The sequence below is a fragment of the Chanodichthys erythropterus genome, chromosome 9 (genome assembly GCF_024489055.1).
Source record: "Chanodichthys erythropterus isolate Z2021 chromosome 9, ASM2448905v1, whole genome shotgun sequence".
Classification (NCBI taxonomy): domain Eukaryota; kingdom Metazoa; phylum Chordata; class Actinopteri; order Cypriniformes; family Xenocyprididae; genus Chanodichthys; species Chanodichthys erythropterus.
The window spans coordinates 13,258,673-13,271,037 of record NC_090229.1 but is presented as its reverse complement, the minus strand read 5'-3'; the positions used below and the strand labels follow the sequence as shown (position 1 = coordinate 13,271,037).

Sequence of the window (12,365 nt, the reverse complement as noted above, 5' to 3'; positions counted from 1 at the left end):
CTATTTATCTATTTATTTTTGCTCCGCTCTGCTTCGCGCTCAACCGCGCTTTTTTATACTCAAACATCTCCGCGTCTTATTGAGAGGCGTAATAGTCGCGCGACACAACGAATCGATAATGAAATTCGTTGCCAACTCTTTTAATAATCGAATTTTATCGATTTTATCGATTCGTTGTTGCAGCCCTAATATGATTGCGTTCAGTACTTGCTCTGCAGTAAATCGCTGAGCCATTTCATGTTTCTCTTATTATTTCATTTTCTGTCCAAATTAGTCGTCACTTCAGTATTGTGTATCAGACATTGCCACCTAGTGGAATAAAGGTGAATTGCACTTATTCCGTCATCTAAGATTCAATTATTGTTGTGCAGAAAAAATATGCGTACACTCATACACACCTTGGGTCGTTTGCGACCCTATACAATTTTTACAAAAAATGAATACAAAAATAGGCATTCTTTTATAATTTTATGATTTTTTTCTTGTTATATTCTTTATAATGAATTGATTGAGGAATACCAAGAAGGTTGATGTCTAACTTAAAAAAATGAACGAGGAGGAGGGTAGTGAATGACGCCCCGGGTCACTAAAGACCCATAGTATGCATTTAAGGGTTAATTGCGTTTTATTGACTTAATTAATCTGCATATTATGTAATTAATTAATTTTAAAAAATGAATTGATTGACAACCTTAATTCAAAAACAATTACTGAAAGTGAGATTGAAAATGGATAAAGGCTCGAAATGTGCTGTTCTTTTGTCTTCATTTGGGACACTTGATCTGTTGATTTAATGTGTTAATTTAGAATAATTATTAATTAATATGACAACAAAATATTGTACCACTTTCTTTAAATTATCTTTATTTTTATTATTTATTTGCAAATATTGACAAATGATAATTGGCATATTATGTAATTAATTAAAACATTTTAATTGATTGACAAACTTAATTCAAAAACAGCTTTATTGAAAGTAAAATTGAAAAAGGCTAGAAATAAGCTGTTCTCTTGTCCGGATTTGGGAAATTACTCTGTCCCACCCACTTATACATCAGATTTTAAGAGGCCAAATCCATATCAATCCTCTTTTCTTTTCTGAAGTCCAATTATAATTTGTCAAGGGCATTTGCAGAACATTCATAATTAGTTTTGAAAGACTGTTTTCCACCTTTTCTCTGACATTAAGGGTACATTTACATGACAATGATGTATTAAACTTTTCTTTGTACAGATGACAATGTTATCAAAGCTATCCCCGTTCACACGGTTCCGCGAAAATGACTAAAAACGCTGCATTACACATGCCAGACAAGTAGTTGCCGATGTCTCTTTGTAAAGAAAGATTACGTGCCTGCGCATATACGCATTTTTTAGAGAGCACTCACGCCAAACTCGCATGCCTATCCACCTTATTTTTACTGTTTACTGCATTTTGATATTCCCTATAGGGGAATAAATTGGAAGTCTCGTCTCGCACATTCACAGAAAACACCTTACCTTCACGTTGAAAAATAAGGTGGATAGACTAAACACGTAATACGCATGTGCATGCCGTCACCGGCCAAAAGGCATAAAAATTTTTCCGTTTTCAGTTGAAAGCGGTGTCGTGTAAATAGTCCTCTAGTAAGAGTTAAACATGCTGTTTTTCCTATTATTCCTTTTTTTATGTAAATTACTTCTGTTGTGATTGGCTAATCTCTTTGCATATTAAACAGATTAAAGATTAACAACACCCACACTATGACACTCATTACCATATAAAGTTGATATGTAAACATGCTGATCATATGTTAATGCTCTTATGGTTGATACATCACGTTGAATACATTTTTGCCGCTTTTCTCAGTCTATTTCCTATTCCCCCCCTTTAAACATCACAACAACACAAACAAAGGCTTATTTAGATGTTTCAGTAGCTGTATTCAGACATCTGCCTTCATCTTGCCTTACATTCCCCTGAAATTCCTGCTGTATCTGGGATACATGGTGCACACGCTCAGCCCTGAAGGCCCCATTCGCTCAGCTGTGCTAAATGTTTGCTATTTGTTGGGGACAATTGGTTGGGTTTAAAGTTTAATCCACTGTCCTGAATGGAAGCCCGATATGTGCAGACTTGATGTGTTTTAAATGGGTGCAGAAACACATTGTTTCTCTGGCACTGCCTTTGCTTAGCAGCGCTGGCTCGATATGCTAAAAAAGTCCATGGGGTGGAAGCTGTGCTGGGATTTAGATGCGAGAGGGGGAGAGAAGAAGAAAGAGACTGTTTATATGAAAGATTGCTCACATTTCTAAGAATAACGGCACAGAATCAGTGCATATAGCTTGAGGTGGATTCATCATGTTCTTCTTTGATCATTTCCTGCTGATGGGCGATCCGATGCTGCCTTATAGCCGTCCTTGAGGAAGATCCTGAGATTTTGGTCGGAAATAAAACAGACGGGTTAGGGTATTTAATACTTCTTGCGTGGTTTTTCATTCCCTGTAAAAACACAGGAAGATTTTTTGTTGTGCTAGTTCAACAAAAAGCAAAAGATTAGGTGTTATAAGCTGCTGGATTTCAGATAAGTCGCTGTTCCACAAACTGACTAATTAGGTAGAATTTCTGTTTTGTTAACAGGTTTTGTAGGTACATTCTTCTGTGGACAGAACAGCATATTATAGTACTCTGACAGTGTTTCCTGCACTACTATTTACCAGCACCGCAACACTTCTACTGAATCTACGGCGCGAAACAGACCAAATAATAGAACGAATAGGCCTAAATCTTTTAATAAGCTGGTCCATTTTAGTGAAATAGACACAACACAACCAGTGATGTTTGATTTCACAATGAATGACTCTTGTGAGCCGGTTCTTTTTAGTGAATCAAATACATACAGGATAACCAGCGTAGTCCAATTTCCAAATAAATGACTCTTATGAGAAGGAACTATTGAGTGAGTCAAACGCATGCAGGGCAACCAGTGTGATCTGGTCAGAGAATCACTGACACTTACGAGTCTGCTCTTTTTAGTGAATCAAACATATACTGTACAGGTCAACCAGTGTAGTCCCATTTCCGAATAAATGATTCTTATGAGCCAGATCTTTTTAGTGAATCAAACACATGCAGTGCAATCAGTGTACTTCGATTCCCAAACAAATGACTCTTACGAGCAGGAACTTTTGAGTGAATCAAATACATACAGGTAAACCAATGTGATCTGGTTATGGAATGACTGACTCTTACGAGTCTGCTCTTTTTAGTGAATCAAAAACATACTGTAGAGGTCAACCACTGCAGTCCAATTTCCAGATACATGACTCTTATGTGCCAGATCTTTTTAGTGAATCACACACATGCAGTGCAACCAGTGTGATCTGGTTAGAGAATCACTGACTCTTATGAGTCTGTTCTTTATAGTGAATCAAACACATACTGTAGAGGTCAACCAGTGTAGTCCGATTTCCGAATAAATGACTCTTATGAGCCAGATCTTTTTAGTGAATCACACACATACAGGTAAACCAGTGTGATTTGGTCAGAGAATGATTGACTCTTATGAGTCTTTTTTTTAGTGAATCAGACACATACAGGTAAACCAGTGTACTCTGATTCCTGAACAAATGACACTTATGAGCAAGAACTTTTGAGTGAATCAAACATATACAGGTCAACCAGTGTGATCTGGTTAGAGAATCACTGACTCTTATGAGTCTGTTCTTTATAGTGAATCAAACATAATACTGTACAGGCCAACCAGTGTAGTCCGATTTCCAAATAAATGACTCTTATGAGCCAGATCTTTTGAGTGAATCAAACACATGCAGGTAAACCAGTGTGATTTGGTCAGAGAATGATTGACTCTTATGAGTCTTTTTTTTAGTGAATCAGACACATACAATACAACCAGTGTAGTCCAATTAAAGAATGGCTCTTATGAGCTGGTTCTTTTTAGTGAATCAAACATAGTTTGCAACTAACTGTGAAACTTAAATCAATGTGAATGACTTGTTGTTCCTTTGACAAGGTTTAGTTAACACATTATACACTTTGTAAGTACTAATTAAATAGTACTGTTTGTTCATTATTGTTGTTTAAAATATAATTACTGATATTATGCCTCCTCTAAAACATTTCTGCAAAAATAGTTTTACATTTGTTTTTTTATTGAAATAATATCACCATTTGGTAATGGAATTGCATTTCTTTTTCAAATATTTATGCCTTTCGTGTATTAAGAGAATTGTTAATGGATTCATTAAGGAACCAGAGCTGTTATATTCTTTACTATTTCAATCCCTAATCATAAGGAACATGTTTATTTTCTGATGCCAGCTTCAAGCTTTAGATGTGTGTGCTACTTTCAAACCCTGATTTTCGAACGTTTAACCCCAGTTACATAAATTGAGCACCTGACAGAAAGCGCAGAGAAAATGTAGGTCATTCATCAGGGCTGAAGGCTTAAAAGATACAGAGAAATCACTGCAGCAGGTGAACATCTCCTTAGATGGTGAGAAAGTGCTGTCTAAAACCTCACCAGCAGCACAGGGATCATGACATGCTCATAGAGCTGTGAAATAGAGTCAGGGAACACGGAGGAAACGTCAAACACTGACAAGAAGAGCATCATGTATATCCAGTGAGTCCTTCTCTGAGGGTTTGTTGAAGGTCCGTTAAACAGATGATGCTCAGTTATCTGCTATGGCAAAGAGGGGAAACTGTCAGAGGAAGTGCATATCCGTTAATGAAAGATTAGCATATTTTAATAGGATTATGCTACATGAAGCACTAAAGTCCTGCTGTTAGAGCCCCCTGGTGGATGGTTTTCATATCACATGGAGAGAAGACTTTTGCCTATAGCATCTTTCTTGGTATTTATTTTGCTAATCATTTCAAAGTTTTGACTAGTATTATTTCTATCATGCTTTTATATAGCACTTTTTAAAGTAACATTGTGTCCCTCTCAGGCTCTTGCTCATTCTCTCTCACCAGCAGACAGATGGAGATCCTCACAACAAACTGAGCTAAAGATATTTTCATTTATTTATGACTCACAGGGCGTGTGTGTGAGCAGGTGTGTGTGTTTGAAACCTTAATGTTGGTTACAGCACTGTCAGCAGAGTCCTCTGAACTGCCGTGCTTGGATTTTAAACAAAATCTGTTGAAATCATTAGCTAGGCTTTAAGTATGTACAGTTGCTAGTGTCATCTAGCATGTGTTAGCTGTACACTGGTAGCTTGTGATTTTAGCAATACGTAAAATGTAAATAATACATTGATTCAAGTATGATACATGATATTTATCTGACCAGTGTCCTGTCAGAAATTACTTTACATACAGTTTCAATGCTTATGCTCACCAAAACTGCATTTATTTGATCAAAAATACAATAAAAATGGTAATATTTCGAAATATTATTGCAGTTTAAAATAACGGCTTTCTATTTTAATATATTTGGGCAAAGTATTTTATTTCTGTGATGGCGAAGCATCATTACTCCAGTCTTTAGTGTCACATGGTCCTTTAGAAATCATTTTAATATGCTGATTTGAAACATTTCTTATTATTCTTAATGTTGAAAACAGTTGTGCTACTTAATATTTTTGTGGAAACAATGTTACAATTTTTATCAGATCTCTTTGATGATTTTTTTTAATGAAACATTAATGTCTTTATTGATCAATTAATGCATCCTTGCGGAATACATTTAAAAACAAATCTGACTGACCCCAAATGTTTGAACAGTAGTGTATTTACTTCATTATGCTTTGTTTTATTTTTACTTTTATACTTAATTTGAATTCAGAATTCATTACTCAGCTCATGTGTGCTATCTACTCATGTGATATCTGTAAGACATCCCTTCTTTTATAGTTTACTTGAGTTTGTTGTTAACAGATTAACTCATTCATGAAGTGTTTCAACTTGCTAAACTGATCATAGATAACGATAGTCTAACTTCTGTATCTGTCTGTGTCTCTCTCAGAAAGCGTACTGTGGCCACTGCAGTGAGAGGATATGGGGACTGGGGCGTCAGGGCTACAAGTGTATCAACTGCAAGCTACTGGTCCATAAACGCTGTCACAAGCTCGTCTCACTGACCTGTCAAAGGCATATGGTGAGTCTTTTAGTCAGATCTAAAAATATTCATCATCTGTCTGTTGTCACTGAGAGTCATAAAGAAGCATACAGTGAAAATTTGACTTCTTTAAATCAGATTTCTTGTATTTGTCATTTCATTCAAATAAGCACATCCTCAGCTGTTGAAAACCTCATTACTTTTACATTGTAATGTTTTGTTTTGACCTTTTGAAACTGTTTGCCTCTCTTCTCACTTCTCAAGAGTGTTGGATTTTTCAACAGTGTTTCAAAGATAGCCCTTGTGGAATTTGTCAGATGATAACACTGTCTTGTCAGTATTGAATTGACCTGATTCTCTGCTTAGACAGAATTTCGCAACTGAAAACTGTAACATTAAACGTCTTCACAACACCTCCTTCTGTAAGAAACTCCTGTTGTTTCACATGTTCAGTGCGAACATATTGTACTTCTGATTTATTTACATGACAGAAGACATCATCAGATTTCCTACGTCAGATTTTCTGAGCAGAACCCGAAACTGATGAGTTTATGTTGGGATAAGGGCAATTCTGATTTGGAGCTTCAAAGATGAGAGGGAAAAAAGACATTTGAAAAATACCTTGCCTGTATCATCTGTTTTTCTCTGCAGGATCCAGTCATGCCATCACAGGAGCCGTTGGTAGATGATGATAAAAGTGGAGAGGAAGTGGAGCTCCCCCCTGAGGACCCTGAGGAAACAGACGCAAGTAGGTCTCCATCTCTGCTGTGTGCATGTGTAAATGCTGTTTTTGTGTGTGGGTATTGGGGTCATTCTGTCCTCTATCTGTCAGAGGGCACTGCTGACTGTGGTAGGATACTGTACTACATCAGGTGTGAGTAATGTCACATTGACCCAGTTGAGAGAGAGAAAGACATGCTTATCCCTCTGAGACAGTCCAGTCTGTGGCTCCCCCTGCTGGAATATTATAGCGTTACACGTTAAACATTTCTCTTACTGATTTCTGAAAGGAAATTGTTCTTTTGAATCAGTTATTTTTAATAATTCATTTAAAGTGCCCCTATTATGCAACAATAGGTTTACATTCATCCAAAGTCAAAATTCACTTTAATTTTCCTCATAATATACATTGCACATCACCTTGTTTCTTAAAGAGTGTAAAAATGGTTTGTTCGAACTTCGAAGGTTCAGTCTCTCTAAAACCCACGAGCCTGCTCTGCTCTGATTGGTCAGATGGCCTAGTCGGTTTTGATTGGTCTAATGCTTACAGCAAATTGGAAACGAAACGTTTCCAAACGGAGGTTTTTCCATTTCAATTCCAGTGTGAATCCTCATCCTTTTTAAGTGCATGCAAAAGTATCGTCTCAACATGTCGACAACACAAACCAAACTTTTCCAGGCTTCAGCTACAACTGCTTTGTTTGATGGCGGGTCAAAGTAGACATCATTCGCAGGCAGCCAATGAAGACCACTGGCTGGAATTATGCAAATTTGTACATTGTTACATAGGAATGTAACATGAAGTGAGACAGGAAAACAATGGTGGACCTGTGACTCGTTTTTATATGCCAAAACCCAGAAACGAGTTAGCATTTTAGCACTTCCAGTTCCATCATCCCAAAGTCAATGGATTTTTTTTGAACAGGTTTTTGTTTAAATGGCTGAAATAAAGTCCATGGTTAACACAAGCTGTAGATACTTTCACATTTTCTTCTACCACATAAAATACATCAGTATTAGCTGACACGTGATTTTTTTAAGCTGTTACATTTAATGTCTTGAAAATGATGTTTGCTAACAAGTGGCAAAATCGGACTACAGAGGCTATTTTGATAAAGACTGAATAGTTGTGTGACGGTGGTGTAGTTCGCTTATAGCAGCTTTATCTTTTTACTTCTGGCGACTGCATTTAGGCTTCAGAATTCATAAAAGTTGTGTTCATCTGTGGAAATTATCTTGATGGACAAAACGTGTAAGTATCATAAACTTTTGTTGATTACAGAGCTTATTTTTTGTGATAATCCAAAAGGGTTTGTGTTGAGGGAACCAGCGTGGTGCTAACTGCCGATTTGCCTACGAAGTGACTTCATAGTTCCACCAATCTATTGCTGACGACTCATTTCAGATTCTTCTTTTACTTTTTTTTTTTTTTTTTAGGAGACAATAACTTTATCTGTCATGCACTTTGATCTTTAAAACTTTGCAGACATTTTACATTCACAAGCAGGTACTATGTTACACACTACAATGAGAGGTAATTTCAAAAAAGCATAATAGGGGCACTTTAAACTAATTTCAAAACTTGTGCAAGTCGTTCGACTGTAAGGGAGAACTTTGTTTGGGGTTAAACTGTGAGGTACAGTAGGGGACAAAAAAACAATAAAACATTTGATTTATTTTATCTAATTGAAAACAATACAATGTATTTTAGTGTAAAATGTCTTTTGAGAAAATTTCTGAGTGGTGAATCAAACTAATTGATGAATCTTTTTATTTTATTTTATTTTATTTTTAATGTCACTATAAAATGAACTGTCTGCATGAACCAGTTCACTACAGTGAGACTGAGTAGACTTTCCAATCCAATTGATGTAAAATTTGAAGGTGCCCTAAAATCAAAAATTTAATTTACCTTGGCATATTTGAATAACAAGAGTTCAGTACATGGAAAAGACATACATTCAGTTTCAAACTCCATTGTTTCCTCCTTCTTATATAAATCTCATTTGTTTAAAAGACCTGTTACATAACAGTCAGGATCATTAATATGTACGCCCCCAATATTTGCATATGCCAGCTCATGTTCAAGGCATTAGACAAGGGCAGCCAGTATTAACGTCTGGATCTGTGCACAGCTGAATCATCAGACTAGGTAAGCAAGCAAGAACAATAGCGAAAAATGGCAGATGGAGCAATAATAACTGACATGATCCTTGATAACATGATATTTTTAGTGATATTTGTAAATTGTCTTTCTAAATGTTTCGTTAGCATGTTGCTAATGTACTGTTAAATGTGGTTAAAGTTAACATCGTTTATTACTGTATTTACGGAGACAAGAGCCGTCGCTATTTTCATTATTAAACACTTGCAGTCTGTATAATGCCGCAGCCTGAATCGGTGCATAGTTAATGATGCCCCAAAATAGGCAGTTCAAAAATTTTGAGCTGAAACTTCACAGACACATTCAGGGGACACCTTAGACTTGTATTACATCTTGTAAAAACTGGTTCTAGGGCACCTTTAAAGGGAAAAATGTCATTTTTTTTCAATATTAAAAAACTTTTTTTCTATCATCTCCTAGTATATAGATTAATATATTATTAATGATAATAATGATTGCTGATAAGCATTATTATTTCTGAGTGATGGATCATACTACTGCATTGAAATTGAACTGTCTGAATGGACCAATTAGTCCATCCAATCCAACTACTGTTAAACTTAATTGAGAATTTTTTTTTTTATGTCAAAATGCTTTCTTCTATCCCTTTCTTAATATATAGGTTAATAATAATAGTAAGAATTATTGTTGTTGTTATAATTATTGCTGATAATTATTTAAATTTTATTCTTATTTCTGAGTGATGCAGCAAAATAATTGAACCAATTCACTATAATGAATCAGATTTGCTAATCCAACTGCTGTGAACATTTTTAACTTTCTCCCATCCTCTCTCTAAATATATAGATCCATATATTCATAATATATCTCTCAGTTTCAGTTTCAAGTGCTTTTGACTAATAATATATAGAATATTTGAAAAGGAAAGATAACACTAAGAGAAAAAAATAAGACTCTCCCTCTTTCTCTGTTTCTCAGTTCCAGTCCCTTTCTTAGCACACAACCGGAAAGTGGAGAAAGCTGAAGATGATGCAGAGGTAAGAAGCAGATCATAACAGATTGTCCCAAATTTCCACAAGGTATTATTCACTAATAACCATATACAAATGCTCTTACTCACATTCTTCATACCTATATAGTTTGTACAGGAAGTCAGGAATGCATGTAACATGAAACCTCACCTTATTTCTGCAGCATTTTTGAGTTTGTTCAAGAGAAATGTTATAATAGTTTTGCACAAAAAGTTTCCGCTGTGTGTGCACACAGGATCTGAAGGCGGTGGTGGACGGGATTGAGGGGATTCAGATCTCTCAGTGTCTTGGCCTGGGGGACTTTGACCTGATCCGGGTCATCGGGAGAGGCAGTTATGCTAAAGTGCTGCTGGTCCGACTCAAGAAGAACGAACAGATTTACGCCATGAAGGTGGTGAAGAAAGAGCTGGTCCATGATGATGAGGTAACGGACTGTGTTGTCACGGTGATGATACGTGAGGGTGGGGCTGCTTCAGTTTTATCATGGTGTCTCAGTGTGATTGCTGCACCTCACATACTTATGAAAATGCAGGAAGTTATATAGTTTGGACATGTGATTGTAATTGACACCAGTAGGTGGTGCTGTGGGATTGTGCTCATTTTAAATTGCTAAATCCTCCATCACCAGCTAGGGGTTTTCAAGAGTTTTCTTAAGTTCATTCATACTAAAGATAAAGGCACTTCCCATTTTTCATGTGTCCACATATCATTTTCAGGAGCCAAATGAAGCTCATAATTGAGCATGGCATTAAAATAAAGTATGCCCACATTTAATTTTCAGAGAAAAGATCTTGCTTTTTTTTTTTGTATAATTAGGTTCTTGCTTATTAATTTTTTTTTTACCTCTATCATATATTGAACTTTTTATATAGATGTCTATACATAGGTTTTATATAGTTGTTATTGTAATGTAGTAATAAATGTACTATTATTCAAAAGTTTGGGGTCAGTATGTTTTTTTTTAAAAGACATTTTAAAAAAAGACTTTCCATTTGAAATAAACAGTGTTTTTGAACTGTTTTCAACATTGATGATAATAAGAAATGTTTCTTAAGAAGCACATCAGCACATCAGAGGATCATGTGACTGAAGACTGAGTAATGATGTTAAAAATTCAACTTTGCATCACAGGAACAAATTACTTTTAAGATATATTAAACAAAAATGTTTAATATATTTGATAAAATAAATGCAGCCATAGTGAACATAAGAGACTTCTTTCAAAAACATTAACAAATTTTACAGACCCCAAACTTTTGAATATTTGTGTATTTATTTATTTCAAAAATATAGCCTTTAAATGCAGTGGAATATGAATTTATGCAAAAAAGCACAAATACAACATTGAGAGACATTATTATTTTTTGGTTGCATCAATTAATTAAAATCAAAGAGAAACCGAGTTTCTGTGCACTATAGCATTAGCGATATCTCTTTCTTTCTCTTCCTGTTACGAAACTCGATATGTGTGAACGGACATCAAACAGAAAGACAAACTGAACTGTACTATTCAGCTATTCATCACAATGTAAACTCTGTACAGTCAAAGCTATTGTGTCTTTGTAAACTTGGCACACTGAGGAACATAAAGCCATATGGCTGTCAGCTAACGCACATGAATGAAGTTCACGAAGAGCAGAGGTCTTTCCAGAATGACAGAGACATTCAGTTGAACTCTGAATATGCACAAACAATGTAATGGCTTCCTGGAAGGCAGGCGTTCCTTCAAGGAATGTGTTCTCTTATTGTACTTTACATGTGCGTTCTGTGTAGGCCATGTATGTTGTGCAGTCACCATTCACACTTTAAGGTTGAGGCAATGTAATGATGCATTCAGTTTGGAATTTATGCAACAAATTGCAGTTTGACATGCTGTACTTAAGCAACTTTTAAAAGGTTATGATTTAATTAAATAAATGTGAACGCTACATGTTTAAAGTCAAAATTCAGTGCTGCTGCAGCGCAATTACCTTTTTATTGCCTTTCTTTATGCACACTATTATCAGTGTTTGGGGTAACGCATTACAAGTTGCTTGAGTTACGTAATCAAGTAACTAGTAAAATAATGCATTACTTTTAAATTTACAACTTTTTAAAAATATGTAAGACAAGTTACTTTGTTTTCACTTTTCTCCTGTCCCCATGTTGAGAAAAATCGAGAGTAAGTGTAGAGGCGTTGTGTGTAAACATGACGATTATTGTAGTTCTAGACAAAATGTGAGCATTTACTCATCTCACTTGCTCAAAAACATGAATAAAAACAGTCAAATGCAATCTCATAATATTGCACAAACCTGCAATAATTAAATATATTAAATGAAGCAAATATGCTTTATTTTATCTCACTATATTAACCATTGTCTTTGCTGCTGACCTTCAATGATCCAATTCAACCATACTAATAAGCAAAAATGACTTTAGATA

General features: G+C 35.5%; 1 protein-coding gene across 4 annotated transcripts in view; it reads left to right on the top strand.

Annotated features, from left to right (window-relative positions):
- Positions 1-12,365, top strand: part of prkcz (protein kinase C, zeta) — a 133,930-nt gene that overhangs the window by 74,317 nt on the left and 47,248 nt on the right. For all 4 annotated transcript variants that reach the window (XM_067394631.1, XM_067394635.1, XM_067394634.1 and 1 more), the window contains 4 exons: positions 5,973-6,104; positions 6,717-6,813; positions 9,889-9,947; positions 10,177-10,365. In XM_067394631.1, the coding sequence (XP_067250732.1) occupies positions 5,973-6,104; positions 6,717-6,813; positions 9,889-9,947; positions 10,177-10,365 (477 nt within the window). The remainder of the gene's footprint in view (positions 1-5,972; positions 6,105-6,716; positions 6,814-9,888; positions 9,948-10,176; positions 10,366-12,365) is intronic.